The 21928-nt window shown below is 48.8% G+C and overlaps 1 protein-coding gene across 2 annotated transcripts in view; it reads left to right on the forward strand.

Moving 5' to 3' along the window:
- LOC135908978 (membrane metallo-endopeptidase-like 1) overlaps window positions 1-21928 on the forward strand; it is a 52267-nt gene that overhangs the window by 2743 nt on the left and 27596 nt on the right. The window contains exons 2-3 of one of the 2 annotated variants that reach the window (XR_011512033.1): window positions 2104-3824; window positions 14493-14882. Coding sequence is in view for 1 of the 2 variants with exons in the window: in XM_070533641.1 (XP_070389742.1) it covers window positions 2104-3786 (1683 nt within the window). In the remaining variant the exon portion in view is untranslated. Of the gene's footprint in view, window positions 1-2103; window positions 3825-14492; window positions 15519-21928 lie in introns of those variants that run through there. The other variant, XM_070533641.1, reaches the window with a different exon arrangement.

Below are 21928 nucleotides of genomic sequence, written 5' to 3' on the forward strand. Positions count from 1 at the left end.
TCTTAAAAGCTGTGCAGTACTTTCGTACTTACCTGGAAGGTGCCAAATTCATACTTTTCACGGACCATCAAGCATTGACTCAACTTCTGAGCATGGCCCAACCAAGAGGCCGCATTGCTAGATGGGTGAACTATCTGCAACAATTTGATTTCGTAATTTCGCACCGTCCTGGCCCACTCCTCACTGACGCTGACGCACTATCAAGATTACTTGTACAGGAATCAAGCAATAATCCAGATACAATCAATCATATTAAGCTATGGGAAGGTACAGAAGAGCTCCAGTTTATCAATGGAAGGTATCACGTACCACCAACTATGATTCCAAGGATTCTTCATCTATACCACGACACCCCTGAATCGGGTGGACATGATGGCTTCTGGCGCACTTATAAGAAATTGCTCATGAGATTCACATGGCCGGGCATGAAAAACGACATCAGCCATTACATCCGCACATGCCACCTCTGCCAGGTGAACAAAGTTAAATTCAAGCAATCGACAGACGTTATGACAAACCCTGAATATTCAAGCATCCCGTTCGAAGTAATTCATTTGGACTTCGCGGAGCTCAAAAAGAAGGGGGAAGGAGTCAAGCGAACGCAAGCTTTCTTGCTCTCCGTAGATGAGTGCACACGGACGATTGCGGCTAAAGCTGGCAAAGAAGACGCAAACAGCGTAATAGACCTCCTCAAAGCTGAGTGTTTTAAACACACAAAGACGCTCGTCTGCGACAACGGGCCGGCTTTTCGGAGTGCCAAATTATCAAAGTGGGCCCAGGAGCACGGCATCATGATAAAGTATTCTTCTCCATACCACCCGGCAGCAAACGGCCTAGCGGAACGTGCCATACGAGACATCAAACAGTATCTGAAGATGTATCCAGACTTTGCCGGTGGCTGGAAGTGCTGTCTCGAGGCCGCTGTGAAGCATCACAACAGATCATACACCACGAGTTTAGGCTGCAGCCCTCATTTTGTAACTTCAGGTACAGCGCCCATACTTCCTGCAGATCGTGAGCTAGGTCTCCTAGAGAACCTCGAACTTGCGGAAGTAAGAAAAACTGTCAAAGAACAGGAGATCTACAAGCGCCGCATGAAGCGAAACTTTGATAAAAGGCACAGTAGCGAGATACCGGACATACAGCCTGGAGACTATGTCCTTGTAAGGAAAGGAGCTGTGCCCTCAAATTCAAAATATTGCGGACCATTTCAAGTTATTAGGACTGCATGCCAGCATGGAATATTGAAGAATGTCTGGTACGCCGGAGCCTCGGGCCAAACGGAGTGCGCCGCTATTGGAAACGTATTCAAGTATTACCCCAGGAGGTGTAATTAAAAGAAATCCGGAAGAGTGAAGCGGTCTGCGCTGGACGCATGAAAGAAGACGAAGGAAGGTGCTAGGGGAGAAGTGAGAAGGAAGAAGTTGGAATAAAATGGCGGACGACACCCGTCTCACTTAGATTATGTCATTTCTGTTGCCGTTCTAGTTAGGAACGCTACATATATATATATATATATATATATATATATATATATATATATATATATATATATATATATATATATATATATGCACAAGGGGGAGCGGAAGGTCCGAAAACTGGGTCGGGCCCGGGCTCCGACCTCCCCCCGCCCCCTGGACAACTGACAGCTTTCCTTGTATAGTAGTCACACGGGCATTAGTCAGAACTTCGGGAGCGTAGGAACCATTCTTCCGAGTAATTAGCTAAATGTTAACAGCGCACGTCACCGTGAAAAGAGACTTGACGAAAGCTTTGGTTGCAAAGCACAACGCCACCCAACGCAGTCTAGACGAATATGAAAGGCTGAAAGAACAACCGCTGTAGGTTCGTTGATTGGTTGGAGCGCAGTGATGTTCCCGTTGCCCAATTCGCTGGACGATGAAGGTGACTGATACATTTTACAGTTCTGAATAGCCACACCGCGACAATCGCCGATCCGCACAGCATAAAGGCGATTCGCAACTACATCACCGAGAAGATGGTGGACGTCGCCACTGTAGACAGATCACTCTGCATTTCGAACAAAATTTTTAGCCGAAATCTGCCTAAATGCCTCTTCATTTTTATATTTTCTTGCAGGCTCCACGCAGCTCTCAGATTGTCCTAACTGCAACAGGTGTTTCAATCAAGGTGCAGCACCTCACCCTTATGACCGTCCTTATGCTGATCGTGACGGCCGTGACAATCATCATTGTGTTTCTGTTCGCACGAGGCGCCAAATCACCACCATCGCCACCGTTCTGCAAGACTGAGGACTGCCTCGTCCACTCGTGGCGCCTCTCTAATGGACTAAACCGCGACCTCGATCCATGCCACAACTTTAGCGCCTACGTCTGCTCCACTTGGTCGCCTTCGAAAGGCTACCTAGCGTACTCGAACTCGGCCATGGCTGACGTAAGGAAATCGTGGTTTCCGCATTTCTACAGCGTACTCAGCGAAGGGATGAAAAGCATTAGTGTGGGCCACAAACCAATGGCCATGTACGAGTCCTGCATGGGCAACCGATCACAGTACGGCTCGAACTTGGACATCTTCTGGAAGTTCCTCAACGAATGCAGACTGTCCTGGCCAGAGAAACCCACGCCAAGTGACACCAGCGCCCTCGACGTACTGATGACGCTAGAATTCAAGTGGCAGGTCCCGTTAGTCTTCCAAGTGCGCGCTATGCGCTTGTCCTCACCGAATTGGCGTTTCATATTAGAGCCCAGTTCCCTCATACCAATTTTGTATAAGCAGCATCTCACAGTCAAAAGCACCGGCGGATACGCGAAATACTGGGCAACGTTTTTCTACATCCTTAACCGAAACTACACTAAGTATGGGGTCGATACGAAGTTTATCAACAGGGCCATGGTTATGGAAGGTGATGTCTTCAGAAAACTGCTGAACGCAAGGCGTCTTCAGGTAATCGAACCAGCTCTGGTGCGAATCACTCGAATAGGACTTCACACTCCGCCGCTGGCCTCGAAGCTGTGGCTACGTGCCTTCAGGCAGACCGAGCTTGAGCCTGAAGTGAAGCCCAACGACCAGGTTTTCATAGGCGACGTAGAGTTCTTCCGGACTATGGCGACCGTGATGTCATCGAACAGAAGAACCGAGCTGCTGTCCCTGATCGCCTGGTCTTGCGTGCAGCTATTTGCTCCGGCAGCGGATATCCAGCTGCTTGAGAATCGGTACGACCAGGGCATCACCACATATCGGCCGTACTTCTGCGAGCGATTCGTCGAGGCCGCCTATCGGCTCCTGGTGATTGCGCTCAGCTCCGTGTCGCGCTTCACGCCAGCACAGCGCGCCGCCGTCAAAGCAGGCTTCGATAGCTTGGTGTCGGCGGCTGCGGACGCGGCCAACGCAACGCAATGGCTGGACATTGAAAGCCGGAAGCTCGCGGTCGAGAAGCTGCGTTCGACGCGACTAAAGCTGTGGCCCCCCGAGCGTTTCCTGGAAAACGACCTGCTCGAGCGTATGTACAGTGATTTTCCCAGCACTGAACTTTCGTTTGCCGAGTACTGGGTGAAGACGAGCCGCTGCGCTGCTAAGATGCATGACCCGCACGCTGACATCGACGTCTTCAGCTTCGCGGTCAACTACGCACTGCCGTACGTGCTCTATGATGCTTCAAGCGGCGACGTCAATGTGGCCGTGGGCGCCATTGCTCCGCCCTTGTACTATCCCGGCGGTACCGACGCCATGTTCTACGGGGGTCTGGGCTTTTCCATGGCACTCAATCTGGTCGCGTCCGTAGACAGACATGGACTGCTGTAGACCCCGAACGGCACATTCGGCCACTTCTTTTTGTCCAGGTAAGCTTCACTTCAGTTCAGTTTTATTCCTTAAAGGCCCCCATTTCAGGTGGTGTTGCATAAGGGGTGGGATTACATTTGTAGTGAGGAAAACAAACAGAGATGGTGGTTTAACATTGAAGGTGATCTGTTACGCGTTCTTTAAAAGCAGGTGTTGAAGCGATGGCGACGATGTCATGGGGTAGGCCGTTCCAGTCCGTGGCTGCTCGAAGAAATAACGAAGCTGAAAACGTAGTAGTACGTGATAGTGGGCGGGCAACTTGAAGGGGATGACTGGTGCGATGAGATATGCGTGATGCGGCGGCGATATACGGTGCTTGATTGAGAGGAGGATCCCGTTATTGATGCGGAAGTAGGTATTCTGGTATTCCTTTTCTTTATTGGCGTTTGGCCTGAAGCACACATTACATATTTAGGGATTGATGGGTTGAGTCATTAATTTGGTTAAAAACGCCATGGCAGCACTAGGACTATAAGAGACGCCGTTCAGGAGCGCTTCGGATCGATCTTGAGCTCCTGGGGTTCTTTATTGGACGCGTAAATATACAGGGCTTTATTTTAAAAGCAATCCATTTTGTTTTAAATTTCAGATAGGCAAACAGCAGAATTGTAACCCATAATCTGAAATACTCAATGAGGCGTTAATTACTTCTAAGAGAAATCAATACATCTGATTGTACAAATAACATAGCTACGATAACTACCTTTTATTTATAATAATCACAACATATTGTAGCCGGCGATATCGCAAGGCATGTGCACTTTAACGAATTCTCAGTACTAAGCTAGTTTCTACACATTAATTTTCAAGGTTTCCAACTAGATGCATTGGCGTTCCAGTTACTTGTGTGCTTCAAAAACAGCAATGCCTTAAAAAGGTAGGGAGCAGCAACAAGGAATTCTTACCGCAAGTTTGACGGTGCATATGTCGGAACCTGTGCCACCCTCTGAATTCCTTTTATGTCAGCATGCCTTGCATATACATCGTGTCCCACATAACTTGAGCTAAGAATTTAAAACTGAAAGGCACGTCGGAAGCGAATTGAAACGAACGCATACTATTCGAAATAGCCTATAGTAACTCAGGCAATTTTAACGCGATAGCGTTAAGGAGCTCGTGTCGCAGAAAAGCTGGGGTCGTCGGCGTCGGTGTCGGCGTCCGCAGCGTTGACCGTGAGCGATAAATCATGGCAGGCACTTCATAAATAAAAACAACTTCCAAGATGTGCTGGGTGGGAATCGAACCAGGGTCTCCGGAGTGTGAGACGGAGACACTACCACTCAGCCACGAGTTCGATGCTTCCAAGCGGTACAAACGCGCCTCTAGTGAATGCGGTGTTGCCTCCGAAACGAGCCGTGGAAAGTTATACTGCGGTGTATATCGGTAATTATGAACATGTAACTTGCAGAAGTCGCAATTACACGAGTAGCGAAGTGCGTTTCCGCTGCATTTCTTCTGCGCTTTCCGCACACGCAGAGCCATCTTGCGGCAAACAAAGAAGACCCCCTCCCCGCAGGGGCGTCTGCGTCAGCAGGCGTTTGGTGTGTTGCGACACCACGTACCCGAGCACTCGAGGGTTGGACCCTCCCGCGTGTAGCCGTGCGCGGCTTAGCCGTGTTCGGGGAAAGGGGGATCCTGGGGGTTGAGCCGATGCTGGGTGTTTGGACCTTTAAGGCCCCCCGGTGGAGGCAACACACCTCTTCGGCCTCTGCTTCACGTAGACGGCACCCCCGGACTGACCCATCCGGGGGAAATCGGTAGTTGCCTTTTCATGTCTCTCTCTCCCTCTAGTCTTCGTCTTTCTCTCACTTTTCATCTTTCCTGTCTTCTCCTAGCTTCCGTTTACTTCCAATTTTTCCAGGCAGCAAGGGTTAACCTTGTGTGAATAGCCAGCCTAGGTTATATCATATTTGGTTATAGTGGTAATGTACAGCTGGCGTCTGCAGGCCGTGTTTCACAGGTCCTGCAACGTCCCCTTGCAGGACTCCACGGTGGGTGGCTGGCGTTACTGCCGAAATTACAATCTCTTATGGCTTCTTCTTTCCCCCCATTACCTGATCGCTCCCTCAAGAGGGGGCGCACCGATGATGTCTTCGAATTTTTTGCCCGTCAAAAAGAAACTTTTCCTCGTTTTCATCTAGTGCACTCCGAAACACCAGACAAACCCGTGCGAATAATCTCACCATTCCTCGTGTCCAAGTCTCTTACCCAAGTTTTTGGTACAGGTTATAAAGCATGCAGGATGGCAAGCGGCGATCTCCTCTTCGAACTCCGCAACCAGAAACAATATGAAAAGCTACCAAATCTAGTTTCATTTGGTGACGCCAAAGTAACAGTAACTCCTCATCGTACCATGAATACCACCCGTGGCGTAGTCTCCGATGATGATCTCTTGGAGCTGACTGAGGCTGAGCTCTTGGAGGGCTTCAGTGAGCAGAACGTCATAAATATTAAGCGAATTAAGATGAGGCGTGATAATAAGGAAATACAGACGAAACATCTGATACTTACTTTTGGCACAAGTGTTCTGCCCGAGTCCATCGAGGCCGGGTATATCAAGCTCCGTGTTCGCCCATATGTTCCTAATCCCCTGCGTTGTTTCAAATGCCAGCGTTTCGGTCACAGTTCACAGAGATGCCGAGGCCGCCAAACCTGCGCGAAATGCAGTGCTCATGAGCACACCTCTGAATCTTGCGAAAACTCTCTCCATTGTGTAAACTGTGAAGGCGAGCATGCTGCGTACTCGCGGTCGTGCCCATCTTGGAAAAAAGAAAAACAAATTGTTACAATCGAAGTCAAGGAAAACATAAGTTTCAAAGAGGCACGCGGGCGGGTATCTTTCCTGCCAAAGCACACCTTTGCCGATGTGGCGCGTCAGGGGGCAGCGCCACAACGGCCTCCGGCGGCTGTCCGACCCACAAGCAGTGAGTCGGCAGCTACGCCATCTGCCCCCGCGGCGGTTGCAGCTAACGCTGCTCCGTCAACCAAGAATGAGGGATCACCGACCGCGAAGGTTGGCGCGGCCGAGGCTGCCCCGGCCTCCCCGGCCCCTTCCTGCGCTGGCAACAGCCGGCGCAGCCAAATCCCTCAGGGAGCCCCATCGACCTCCGGGCTGGTGGGCGCAGGGGTCTTGCCCTCCAAGGCGGGACTCTCTCTCGTAACCTCTCGCTCGCAAGAGCACGTGTCCGGAGCCTCACTAGAGGCAATGGACACTACACCTGTCCTGAAGGCGCACCAAACGCCTAAGGAGCGGCGAGGCACCCTTGAACGCTCCAGAAAGGGCAAAACCCCGATTACAGCGCCTCGAAAGGGCTCTGTAATTTAATCTCTGTAAATTCCATAATCACTACTCCTGTTTCTGTACACACAGCTCCTATTTACTATCAACATGGATACACAGATAATTCAATGGAACGTCAGAGGTCTCCTTAGAAACCTTGATGATGTGCAAGAACTCATCCACAAACACAATCCAAAAGTGCTGTGTTTACAGGAAACACACTTAAAATATATACACACAAACTTTCTCCGAAAGTACGTTACATTTCGCAAAGACCACGAGGATGCTGTTGCATCATCTGGCGGTGTAGCCATTATTGCTGACAGAAGTGTAGCGTGTCAGCATTTAAGGCTCCAAACGGCCCTTGAGGCCGTGGCCGTTCGAGGCATACTTTTAAATAAACTCATTACCATCTGCTCTTTGTACATACCACTACATTATCAGCTTCACAGACGCGATTTAGAATCATTAATAGATGAGCTCCCAGAACCCTATATGATTCTCGGTGATTTTAATGCCCACAGTAGTTTGTGGGGCGATTCACGCTGTGATGCGCGAGGTCGCGTCATTGAACAGGTGATTTACTCCTCCGGAACATGTCTCTTGAATACGAAGGAGCCCACATATTTTAACCTAGCCAACAAGTCATACTCTGCCATAGATCTTAGCATTTTATCGCCGACGCTTTTACCCTATTTTAAATTTAATGTGCTTAACAACCCGTATGGAAGTGACCACTTCCCAATAATCCTAACTACGCCGTAACAAGATCAACTTCCCCCGCAGGTCCCTCGGTGGAAGATTGACTCAGCCGATTGGGAACGGTACCGAACTCTTACTCACATGACGTGGACTGAGATGTCTGGTATAGCCATAGATGATGCAGTTGCGTATTTTACAGCTTTTATACTGGATGCCGCCTGTAAATGTATTACGCAAACGAGCGGCATGGGTTCCAAGCGGCGTGTTCCGTGGTGGAACGATGCATGCAGGCAAGCACGGAGGAGCCAGAACAAAGCGTGGGCGATACTTCAAGATTCTCCAACTGCTGAAAACCTGGAAAACATTAAACATGTCAAATCCCAGGCAAGGAGAATGCGCCGACAGGCAAGACGAGAGAGTTGGGCAAACTTTATATCAAGCATCAACTCTTATACAGATGAGAGAAAAGTCTGGAATAGAGTGAAGAAAGTTAATGGGCAACAAACGTATTCCTTACCTCTAGTAAATAGCCACGGAGAAAGCCTTGAAGATCAAGCCAACTTTCTTGGAGCACATTTTGAATACATATCGAGCTCCTCACACTACTCCGCAGCCTTCCTAAAGTACAAAACGCTAATAGAACGACAAAAGTTAGAAACAAAATCTGCTAAAAGTGCGGCGTACAATGAACCATTCTGCATAGCAGAACTGCAGGCAGCACTTAACTGTTGTCATACATCCGCCCCAGGTTCAGACCGCGTAATATATGAGATGGTAAAACAACTACCATCCGAAACACAGAAAACCCTCCTTTACCTTTACAACGTTATATGGTTTTCCGGCGAGATCCTTCCTGTTTGGAAGGAGGCTATTGTAATTCCAATTCTAAAGCAAGGAAAGGATCCGTCCTCTGCATCGAGCTATAGACCCATAGCATTAACAAGTTGCCTCTCCAAAGTTTTCGAAAAAATGATTAACTGTCGCCTACTACACTTCCTCGAATCAAGCAATTTGCTCGACCCGTACCAGTTCGGGTTTCGGGAGGGTCGATCTACCAGTGACCATCTTATACGCATCGAGGCACGTATCCGTGAAGCTTTTGTCCATAAGCAGTTTTTCTTATCGGTATTCTTAGTTATGGAGAAAGCCTATGATACAACGTGGCGGTTTGGGATATTGAGAGACCTCTCACAGTTAGGTATACGTGGTAATATGTTCAATGTCATCGAAAGTTATCTGGCTAATCGCACATTTCGTGTTCGAGTGGGCAATGTTTTGTCACGGAAATTTGTACAGGAAACAGGAGTGCCGCAGGGCGGTGTGCTCAGCTGCACGCTATTTATAGTAAAAATGAATTCTCTTCGACTACACATACCACGTAACATCTTCTATTCAACAAATGTTGACGATGTGCAAATATGATTCCAATCAAGTTCTCTTGCAATCTGTGAGCGACAGGTCCAGCTAAGCCTTAACAGGGTCTCCAAATGGGCTGACGAGAACGGGTTCAGACTGAACCCACAAAAAAGCACGTGTGTCGTTTTCTCGAGAAAAAGAGGCGTGCACGCTGATCCTGAAATTCTGTTGCATGGTGAGCGTCTGCCTGTAAACAAGGAACATAAATTTTTAGGCATAATTTTAGACGCGAAATTAACCTTTGTACCGCACATAAAGTATCTTAAAATCAAATGTATGAAAACAATGAATATCTTAAAGGTGCTCTCACGCACAACCTGGGGCAGTGATAGAAAATGTCTCATGAACTTGTATAAAAGCCTCATACTCACAAGACTAGACTATGGAGACATAGTCTAACAGTCGGCTACTCCAACTGCTCTAAAGATGCTAGACCCTGTCCACCACTTAGGAATTCGCCTGTCCACAGGTGCCTTTAGAACAAGCCCAGTGCAAAGTCTGTACGTTGAATCGGATGAATGGTCACTTGAACTGCAGAGAACATACTCCTCTTTCATGTATTTTCTTAGAGTAAACGGAAACAGTCAGCACCCCGTGTATTACACCATAAACGATCTATCCAGTTGTCAACTTTTTCGCAACCGGCCCACAGTGGCAAAGCCTTTCTCACTGCGTGTCAGAGACCTAGCTGAAGAAACAAGAGTTCCCCTGCTTGAATACCACCTTATGTCCCCTGCTATACGGCCCCCACCGTGGCTGTGGCAACCAATAGAGTGTGATACATCCTTCATAACTGTTACAAAGCGCGCTCCTCTCGCGCATATACGAATGTACTTCTTGGAATTACAACACAAATATTCATGTCCTGAATTCTTTACAGACGCATCAAAGTGTAATTCTGGCGTATCTTACGCAGCAGTCGGTCCATCCTTTTCGGATACCGGTGTTCTGCACACGAGCACAAGTATCTTTACAGCAGAGGCCTACGCCATATTGGCTGCCGTTAAACACATTAAAGAAAGTAATATCCCAAAGGCAATTATACACGCAGATTCATTGAGCGTTGTAAACGCTTTGAAAACTGTAAAAAAATATAAAAACCCTATCATTGTATCTCTTTTATTCAGCATTACTAACCACCTATGCGTCCAAGCAGCAAATCGTGGTATGCTGGGTGCCGGGGCACCGCGAGATTGAAGGAAACGTGTTGGCTGACCAGCTTGCCACATCCATCCACGCGAGCGCTGCAGACATTTCCACGACTGTCCCTGTAATGGGCCTTAAGCCCTCCATAAGGAGAGCGCTCAGGGCTTTCTGGCAGCGGTTGTGGGATAAAGAAACAGAAAATAAACTCCAGGTTATCGAGCCATATCTTGGCAACTGGCCGCCGGTATCAAAGAACCGCCACACGGAAGTAATACTTTGCAGACTTAGAATAGGACATACATACAGTACACACGCATACCTCTTGTCAGGTGGTGATCCACCCATGTGTGATAAGTGTGGTGAGCCACTTACCGTGCTTCACATCATGATGCAATGCAAAGAATTAGATGCAAATAGGAAAAGGCATTTTCCATAACCTCACCGGCAACAAATTCCATTCATCCTCAAATGATTGTAGGCATAGAACCTCTCTTTAAACATGAATCCCTGTTTCGATTTGTAAAAGATGTACATAGTTTCCGTATTATAGCCCCAGGAAATCCGTAGCACAGCCTCTAACAGTGGTTTCTGCTGCGGTAGGTGCAATAAAGAAAGCACCTGCCTCCCAGCCTTTGGGCTCAAAGGCCCCTCGGAGGCATAAGTGCTATTTACATATTCTTGCGTTTTAGCTCCATGTCCACTTATCACGCGTACTATATCCACAGACCACTACATGTATCACTATCATAATTTTATGCTATATACTATTCTACGCTTCCATGACACTGATTGATTTTAGGCCACTTTACAGCCATGTTACATCCCACCATCGCCACTCACAAATCAGCGCTTAACACAACATTATCAGTCATGGCGCTCTTTGGCCATACCTGGCCCTTGCGCCACTAAACAACACACATCCATCCATCCAGAAGACCCCCTCCTCTCCATGTACGGCGCTGCCCCGACAGATGGCGCGCCACGCGCGCATTGGAGCTGCGAGAACCGGTGCGAGGCGGTTCGCGGCGCCGACTCCCTGAGCTGTCCAGAGTGGCAGCGCGAGAGGAAGGCGGCCGTGCTGTTGTCTTCATACGAGCGGCCCCTCTCGAGGAAGAAAGCGCTTCAGCTGGCCGGCGCCAAATCGCACGAGTCGCATTTAGCCACCCCTTCAAAGAACGCTCGCGCCCCGCAGGGCCGATCCTACAGTGACGCCCTGCGTGGCCGCAACACCCAGACGGCCGCTCCCGAGCCGTCACGCGGCCCACAAACCGCACCAAGCAGCGACCCCAGGGACGCGCTCATAGCCGCTCTCGCGGCTGCACTCCGTGCCGTGCTGGACCAGTGCCCAGCCATCGACAGCAACGTCCGGCAGATGTGCGACGCGGCTATCGCCGCACAGGAAGCCCTGCGTCGCCACGACTAGGAGCGTCACCGCGCCTTATAAGCGAATGTAAACAACCTGCCCGCGCGCTGTCTGGGCAGCCGCCGCCGCGTCTATTTCACCCTTCTTTCTATTCCCTATCCCTCTTGTGCAGTGCGGTTGAGGTGTCCTCACCTGAGAGACAGTTACTGCACTGCACTTTACCCCAACTATTTCCTTCCCCCCAACTCCCTCTCCCCTGACAACGCTTCGCCTTGCTCCCTCTGCAGATTCAAGCGTCCTTCCTTTCTTTAGATCGCTATCTGTCTATCTCTCTGGCCGTGCCGATCACGACGTTTGGCTGGCGTACATCATTTCCCCCTCCGAGATACCGAGTTCTTCGGTTCGTTCCGCTCGCTCAGGCGCACGTTTCGTTGCTGCGCCGAACGCCGCGTTGCTCGACCATATGGCTCGGCGCTCACCGCGTCCGATGCGGGGCGCCTCGTAAGTGATGGCTGCCCTGTAGCCCACTGCCTTACACCCCTTGGCGGGTCGACGGGAACGCTGTCGCGTTCCACTCTTGAAGGCGAAGCTTAAGCGTCCTCCAATTTTTGTTGTTTGCCCTAGAACTCACTAGCTAATTAGTTTGATTAGCCAACTGTTTAGTTATTGGCGGAGAACCCCAAGTATGATACCTAGATTTGTAGAGCACCTTCAGAAACTACCGATCGAGCTGTTTTCTTTACGATACGTCTCCCGTAGTCCTTTCTTCCGGGTTGCAAAGAAAGCCCTCGAAATAAGGAAAAAGCTGCGTGAAGGAGCTCCTGCGCAGTGGTATCGTGCTGCTCTCAAGCGTGCGTTCCGCGAACAATGTCGGCTCCCGTAGGATGAGGGCGAAAATGCATGCTGCTGGCCGATCGAAGCCGATGAGTTAAAGGAACGCCCTGCCGCTTCCACGTCGTCAGTCACGATGCAGCTGACGTTGTTCACCGCTTGCAGACTCGAGAGCAGCACAATACCACTGAGCAAACGCTCCGTCACGTGCATTTTATTATATTTCGCGGGCTTTCTTTGCAACCCGGAAAAAAGGACTACGGGAGACGTATCGTAAAGGACACAACTCGATCGGCGGTTTCCGAAGGTGCTCTACGAATCTGGGTATCATACTTAGGGTCCTCGGCGAATAATAATTAACTTGGGTCATTAAGCTTTATCAATTAGTGACTTATTAGGGAAAACAAAAGAATTGTCTGAGTGACTATGGTCTATGGCGAATAGTATCCGTTCGGTTACATTCGCTTCCGACGCGCCTTTCATCTTTAAATTCTTGGCTCAAATTACGTGGGACACCCTTTATAAACTCACTAGCTACAATTCGTAGTATTAAATATGTGCCGTCAAGAAATTAATAAAAGCGGTAATTACCGTAATTATGGTAATTATTGAAATAATCGTTTTGATTTCTCGTACGAGTAATGGACCGCCACATCTTGTGATTTAGGTCAAAGGTTATTATATAGTCATGTTTTCGGGGGTTTTAAATGCCGAAAGCAGCATCTGAATATAAGGCACGCCATAGTGTGGGACTCTGCATTAATATTCACCACGTGTGCTTTTTTAACGTGCGCCAACGGTGGGAACACGGGTATTTTTGCATTGCGCCCCCATCAATATGTGGCAGCCGCGCAACGCAAAAGTTGGTAAGCAATTATAGCAGGTAGTAATGATTAGAATTGTGCTGTCAGCCACAGGCAACATGTTAAAATTGGCTGCAATTACACGAAAAAAGCGCCTTGTATATGTGGCGTTCTTGTTTGTTTTTGTTTTTAGCACCATACAGTTTTTTTTTTATTCACGCTTGAGAGATAGCGAAATTGTGGTCCTTGAGCTGGATTACTCCAAGAAGCCACTTTTCTCGCACGAGAAATCGAAGTGCATAATAGTTTAGTTCACAGAAAATGAATAGGTTACTTTTAGAATATTTAATTTACTACACATATTGCAAATTAGGAGGGTAGTGAAAAGTAGCGAAATTCACAAATTGTAGTCGGTGGGTTTGCAAGTCATACCCACACTGTTAGCAAATGTTGACGATGGCGCCGTAATATGCGTCGCCACACTTGAGATAAAACTTATTGTTCCGCTTCTATTTTTAATAAAACGACGTTTTATACACTGAAGCACAAATGTAACTGCGACGCCAATGTATTTTATCGCCAACTTCGGGATTTAAGTACTGAAAACTCGTATCACCCTGAAAATTCAGACCAAGATGGTACGTCTTGCCATTTAACCTGCTACAGATTAAATGGCAAGACGTAGCAACTTGGTCTGAATTTTCAGGGTGATACGAGCTTTGAGCACCGGCTACAGTTCGTAAATTTCGGCAAGTGTTGTAAAACCTAAGCATTTAGTGAGAAACCCGATCAGTGAGAGTTTTTCAATTATTCGATTGTGAAATGCGATTTCTCGTGCAAGCAATGTCCACTTCTTTGAGTAATCCAGCTCAATGACTACAATTAAGCTGAACTTAAAAAAAAATAATTCTGCATAATCTTAAGAAAAACACACGGGTATAAATTTGCGAGAACGTTTTTGAATTTGGTCTATATCGAAATGCGGCAGCCCTTCCCGATAATCATACGCGTGACCTCCTCCTCAGCTGCAGAACGCCGTGTAACCACAGCAACACACGCCGTTAACGCCAAAGTATTTCTTTTTTCTGCCATGATGTATCGTTTCAATATCTTCAATCACCTGCAGCTCTTCCGCGAAGGCCTTCGAGGAGAGAGACAGCTGCCTAGCAGCGCTTGACGGCCACGCCGCCAGTGGCGGAGACAACACCCAGAGCATAACCGGCGCGAGGGCCAGCATCTTTCCCGAGATCCCCGCTCTCGAGGTTGCCTACGCGGCGTACCGCCGCGCAGTCAGCGACAGGGGAGACGAAGCTCTTCAGGGAATCGTGGGGGGCTTTTCGGGAGACCAGGTGTTCTTCATGACGCTATGCTACATGACTTGCACGCGACCCGATGCCGTGGGTCCGCACACAGTGGACTGCAACAAGGCGGTGCGCAGTTCGGAGGCCTTCGCCCGGGCATTTCATTGCCCGCCCGAGTCCCAGATGAACCCCAAGATGAAGTGCAAATTCTTTGGGTGAGAGTCGGGCACTTCCGATGGACTGCGATAGGACGTTCACGTGGAGTCGAACGACTCACCTTCATGTGTGCAGTACACATACAGTTTTGTGCGCAACATCGAAAGCGATGTCGTCGGTAGCCATGTACTACATAGGCACTCTTTTATTTCGTGTCTGGACAGACATTATAAATCACGGGCTCTCTCTCTCTCTCTCTCTGAGGATTTAAATGATGTATTCTCTGAGGACCTATGATGTATTCGTTGTAAAGCTTCGTGGCGCTCTAAATTCAGTGTGAAGATCTTAATGAATTAACTTTAGACAAGACGGGTGCCACCTGACGCTAGCTTTAATTTTCTATATGCAAGTCGCGAGATGCAACGCTGAAGCACTTTATGAATACTTAAGATGTCTATAACGCGATGTGGTTGTGATTGCTCGGAATTTACAACGTTGTCACCTCCTTTTCCCTTCTTCGCCATTTTTTTCTTTGTAAAAGCTAGCTGTTGCTGCATCCTTTACTGTACAACATATATCGCCTATGACACGGCTTCTCGTATGGCGCAAATTAAGTAATTATGCACATGTTGCTCCTTCATAGCTAAAGCTTCCCGAGGACTGCATACCTGCCCATGCAGAAACGAACTTTGCGGTGAAAGCGTTAATAAAGGAAAGGAATGGGCGTGCAAAGTGCTCTGTGCTAATTATCCTCTTGACTTAGTTTTTCTATTGCCCACAATACAGAAAATAGAACAAAGCGCTCCCTGCAAGTGACCGCCACTTGTGCATTTCGCAGAGCTTCCATTCGAGAGTTAACACATTCTGATTCACTGAATCACTGGCTACTATACCACATTTTTCTTTTACATTTACCGCATTGATTTGTGGTTGATGTGGTTTGACCTACCAAGTTAACACGGGCCCGCCGAATGGAAACGCCGAGCTATTCCTATTGCTTGACTGTGGGTATGACGCTGTTGAATTGACGCCACCTAATGACTCCCAATTTCTCTGCGCTAAACTTCAGGACTCGGTTTGTCCCTGCATAGCCACATATATTCGAAAGTGCCTGTAAGTATCTCGTGCGACTGCGCCACGACGTAAGCGCCCCCTGCCGCATACGGTCGCGAGTGGGCAGTGCCCTCTAGAGAACGTAAGGTCTTCTCACTGTACCCTCTCCCCTTGAGCTACGTCAGCTAAAAGAGGCCCACACTGAAGTTCCGTGCAGCGTGATACGAAGCTACGAGCGGCGCAGCTGTGTTGAAAATGAGACGCGGAAGACCGAGTGGGCGAGGACAGCGATAACAATTCGATTAGTTCCGGGAACCTTGCTCTTCATTGGATAGTTTCGGGTTAGAAAAGTCCTCGCATGTTGCGACATGCTTCCGAGCGCATTTTTTTTTTCTAGACGTTAGCCGTGCATGTATTCTCTGTGCTTGTGCTGCGATTGCGGTTGTGTGTCCTGCACGCCTTCACTGCCGCGGGATGTGGATTACGTTCATGCCAGGACATGCCTAATAAGTGTTGCGTGCCCAATTGCTGCAGCAATTAGAAATAGGGACCGAAAAATCAGGCGTTAATGTTTCCGCAAGATCAATGACAGAATATTGGGCGCCAATGCTAAGGCAATGAAGAGAAAAGCTGGAATTCAGTGGAATAAGGCAGCTGTTTCTTTGTAAATAGTTGCATGAACATTTTGTATCTCCATTGCTAAACTCATTTTAGGTGTTGTAAATATGTGGACTCGAAAGCGAAATTATTCGTTTAGAGCATAATCTAGACTGGAATAAATATATGTGTCCCGAATGTGAAGAAGGGCACACCAGTGAAGTTGTCATGTGATATGTGTTATGGTGCAGTGGAAACATTTTGTTGAAGAACGTTTGTGGTCACATGAACGGTAAACTTTTTGACGCCGACGATAAATCAAGGCAGAGAGGCTATCCTGAAAAAGAGGCCAGCACTGTGACTTTTCAGTATAACCCATGCTCCCTGTCATCATTTACCCGAAATTTGTTCTCATTCCTAAGATTGAACCGTTTGATTATTTATGGACGGGCTTTTAATAATGCAGCGCGTAAATACTATTGCATTAAAAAATAATATTGGAACAACCTCTGTTCTCTGCGGGCTATCGGCTGAACTATGTCTAAAAACCAATAAGTGCGTTCTGGTTAACGTTGCCAATAAGGGCGCGATCCCTTCATTCAACCCGTATCCCCGTACACGCCGCCGGCCTCTTCTCGGTGACGTCACTCGCCGAGCGCTCCGGCTTTCTCTTGTCAAGGCGTTGGAGTGGGGCGCTACTGCCGATAACCGTCGCGAATGGAAAGGGGGACGCGCATAGGAACCATTAGGAACGAGAGAACATGTGAATCTACGCGGAATGGCGCCGGCGCATACCTCCATGCCCACACACTTGTCTGTTCACTGTTTTCATTGAATAGCATGAAACCTGTCTCTCAACGCTAAATGTTAATCCTAAATGTTCACCTTCTAGTTCAGAGATATCAGCCAGACGTTACATGTCACTTTGCTTCTTAGCAAAGGTTCTACTATAGTGCCCGCCTGCTTGTGTGAGAGGCTAAACCCAATATCACTTCCTTCTAGCGCCCTTTCCATCAATATCAAGTACACCATGAAGAGCGGCTGGGTTACTGGTCACCCCTGTCTCAGCCCTTTGGTTATATTAACTGTCATATCTCTCCTCATCCCTTCCCATTCAACGCAAACAGTACTTGACCCGCCAATGATCCGCGCCATGTGCCGAGAGACACGTAACCCACGACTGAAAAAATCGTGGGCACGGCAGCCTCGTTCAGACACCGTATCTGTTCTTCCACCGTGGTACCCGCCCCACTTCGGCTCTTCCGCTGACTCCATATGTCAGACATCTGGCATCGAGGAGGATTACTTGGAACACCTAGTCCTCCAGGGCGCCAGTTTGTCCCCACGACAAACCGAGGGCACCACACTTCCGCCAGCATTTGGGTTTCGAAACGAAAACGGAGTGCGGGAACCGGCTGTGGTGGTGTCTATCGCAATGCGCGTAACGAAGGCCAGGCTGGCACAGTGGTGGCGTATGACTTGGGAACGGCACAGAGTGGCCAACTCTGAAGGGAAGAGATGAAATTCAGTGTCTGCAAGTCAATGTCTGTGCACCAGGTCGAGCTGTGTGTACAAAGGAGCGGGGGTTGGGACTCCTCCCCTCTTATATTTTCCGCCTTCTTTATCGCCATGTATATATTTATACGGTAAGGGCGCTTTAAAGCAGCCCGCCCGTTATAAAGGGATCAGCCACAAATCGTTTTCTTCATCACTGCTAGCAGATAGCACTACTATCACTATGGAAACAAAAAACTCATTGCCCTTCCACTCTGTGAAGAAGGATGACGAGCGAAGCTGTGTATGTGGACCCCTTAATGGCGAACTGCATCTCCGCCACGAGTCGGGCCGGTACTGCACTATCTTCGGGATCGGTCCACGTATGGGGAGTGCTTAACGCATGCTTCACCTCCGCCGTGGGCGGGGCCGGTACTGCACTATTTTCGGGATCGGCCCACATATGGGGAGTGCTTAACGCCTGCTTCGCCTCCGCCGCGGCTCGGCCCGGTATTGTACTTCCTTCGGGATCGGTCCACGTATGGGGAGTTCTTAACGCCTGCGTCAACTCCGCCTCGGGTAGGGCCAGTATTGCTTTATCTTCGGGATGGGCCCACGTATGGGGAGTGCTTGACGCCTGCTTCACCTCCGCCGTGGGTCGGGCCGATATTTCACTATCTCCGTGATCGGCCCAGATACGAGGAGCTTTTTGCTTACGACACGAAAATTTCCTTGGGCGGTAGAGGTATACAGATTCGCTGTAATAAAACCATGGATATTTACAATGGGATGAAAGAAACAAGCAGGAAAAATCTGTAAAACAAAAAGGCAGTGCCTTGCTATTTCAGCCTGGAGCTGGCTGCCTAGCTAAGGATAAAAACGTACTGTAGCAAATATTCGCAAGAAGATGAGACATGTGCCTGCTGTAGCGGCAGCACACATATGCAAAATTCCGGATACCACTGAGCATATCCCAATTGAATCCGAAGGAATTCAGCGAGTAAGAGCCGTAGGTAATGAACCTTTTCGAGAAGCGCTTGGACTTAAAGTGGACGGAAGTATCAAGCCGTCAGTAATCGAGATAAGTACGTTACGTGTACATTATTGGTGAAAAAAAGGAGGAAAGAGATTGATACGAACGGATCCGCTTGTGATCCATTGCACTCTGTGAAGGTGGATTACCAACGAAGCTGCTTAGCACACGACACATAGGTGACACGAAATTTCGAACAAAGGTATGAACTCATTTACTCTGCTTTTTTGTGCGCGTTGGCATGGACGATGGGACCTCCGTCCAGAGTAGCTGGAGAAAACTAGACACACGCGACGTTTCGACCGGGACCGCCACTACGGGAGAGCGGAAGGAAAGTAGATACGCAACCGCTTGGAACGCCGACAAAGAGAGGTGGACGCAATCATAGACATGGCCGACGCGTGTCAAATTGTATCTTTTCTTACCATATTAATATCTGATACCGGTTCTATTAGGACCCAAGATATTTATTGGGACCCAAGAACTTATTTGTGCAACTTGGCGGAGTGCTTCAAGCTTGTTTCACCTCCTCCGCTGTCGGCCAATTATTTCACTACCTCAGCGATGGGCCCACGTTCTTTTCCCACGCAGAACAAAACTGCACGGAAGCCTAGCCATAAACAGCTTCGCTGTAAAATGCTACAATGAAAAGCATGTCGAGCATACCTGAATAATTCAAGCAGGCTAGGTGGATATTTGTTATTGGGCCTCTTCACAGGGGAAGCCAATAAATAATTATCGTCATCATCATCATCACTGTGATTTGAAACAGTCATAGATGCATCAACTTATTACTGGAGCAGCCTTTTATGTTCAGAAGTTGCTGAAAAGGTCAAATTGTGGATCGTTAACGAAAGTTGCACTCACTCCTGTGAAACCCACCCATTGTTCTGCTTTGCAAGGGGAAGAAGCTGTTTTGACAACTCACTCGTCTAGGGAAGGGCTTGTGCGCCGCCAACTTCAGCAACGTCACACATCACATGCGTGGCAGCTTTTCTTTTCTTTTCGTCTAACTTGCTTCAGATCAGTGTTTCCCGGGCGCGTGTTCCCACGCTGGCTCGTTTTCTTTGCTCCATGCGCGTTGTTTGTTTATTAACTTAGAGCAAATGACACTAGCGTGTCAAGAATGAGCTATACTTTTGATCTTCAGGCACCCATCCTAACAAAGCACTTGCACGACTAATAACATGACGATGACATTTGGTCCGTCTGCTTAAAATCGGAAGACGAGCTGAAACAGCTAGAACGATCACTGGCTGCGGCTAAAGTGCAATTCGCGCTTCGTTCGTCACCAAGGCTGGCGAGTGCACTAATCCGTGGAGGCTATTCATACCGCTGTCAAAGGGGCACTTTACTTAGCGAATTACATTGATCTAAATAGCAATAAATTCTGAACGAGTGCTACTAAACGGCAATTTATGAATCGCAATTGAGTTTGTCTGTCCTTAACCCAGATAGGATATAAATGTTTGATTCGGATTAACCTCAATCGCGAATGAAAGTTGAGTAGCCTGAAGGCCCTGGACACTGGTGCTTAAAGGTTGAACGTTCGCACTACTTGCACATGGCTAGCTGTGCCGGCTTGTGTGGGTGGTGGAAATAATTTAGGCATAGGTAGTGCTAATGATACCGCGCCTAGCGGTTTAAATTTGTTCGCTTATCGCTTCTAATTTTCGTGCTACAGAGAGAGAGAGAGAACGAAACCTTTATTTGAATCAGTGACTTGTCACTCAAGGTGGGAGGGTCCCTTATTCCAGGAACCCTCTGGCTTGGATCGCCCTCCGGGCCCGGGCGCCGAGTTCGCGCTGGTCGACCAGGTCAGGCTTGGAGATCGCAGCCTCCCACCTTTCAGCGAGGAGGTTTGGGTCTGCGTCTGCTGGGGCTACTAGTTCTGCCGCTGTGGTAGTTTCTCGGGTTTTCTTGCATTGCAGTAGGAGGTGCGCCAGGCTGTCTGGCACGTTGCAGTGTGGACAGGTGTAGCTGTATAGCGTCGGGTGGAAATGATGCAGTAAGCTTCCATGGGTAAAGGTATTGCTCTGGAGTCGCCTGTAGTCAGTGCCTTCGTTTCTCGTTAGTTTTGGATGTGGTGGAGGGTATACCCTGCGTCCAAGGCGATAGTGCTGCAGTAGTGCTTGATAAGTTAGCGGTATTGTTGCCGTTTCCTCCGCTGATTTGGGTGGGTGGGACAAGCCTAGAATCTCGTGCGGGGAGGCCGGGTGGACGCTTGCGCGGGCCGCGGTGTGTGCCGCTTCATTCCCCTCGAGTCCCTCGTGTCCCGGAACCCACATGATGCAGGTGTAGGGGGGAGGAGTGTCGCCACGTTTCAGTATCTTGATCGCTTTTGTAGAGATCCTGCCCTTCATGTAGTTACGTGCCGCTGTTTGAGAGTCGGTGAAGACCACTATGGCATGCTCGCTTGTATGGGTGGCGAGTGCTATAGCGGCCTCCTCAGCTGTGTCGGCTCGTTTGGCGAGAATGGTCGCCAACGCCAGTGTCGTACCCTTGTGGTCTGTGACGCTGATGGCGAAGGCATTTCGGCCCGGATACTTGGCTGCGTCCACGTAGCGCGCCTGCGGGTTGTTATGGTGCTTGCGTCTGATGGCGTTTACTCTGGCGAGCCGTCTGCCTCGATGGTGTTCTGGATGCATGTTTCGAGGTATCTGAAGAACTTGTAGACATTCTCGGATCTTCGACGTGACCTTTTCTTTACATTCGCCATCGTGTTCTGGGTTGGTTACGTATCCTGTGCGTCGGAGGACTGCTCGGCCTGTGGTTGTTAGCTTGAGTCTCTCGATCTGGTTGATGAGGTGCGCTTCCGCGAGTTCTTCCCAGGAGTTGTGAACTCCCATGCGAAGCAATCGGTCAGTGGAGGCGGTTGTCGGCAGTCCTAGGGCGAGCTTCGTGGCCTTTCGTATTAGGAGGTTTAGC

Source organism: Dermacentor albipictus, chromosome 2 (genome assembly GCF_038994185.2).
Source record: "Dermacentor albipictus isolate Rhodes 1998 colony chromosome 2, USDA_Dalb.pri_finalv2, whole genome shotgun sequence".
In the NCBI taxonomy this organism is placed as follows: domain Eukaryota; kingdom Metazoa; phylum Arthropoda; class Arachnida; order Ixodida; family Ixodidae; genus Dermacentor; species Dermacentor albipictus.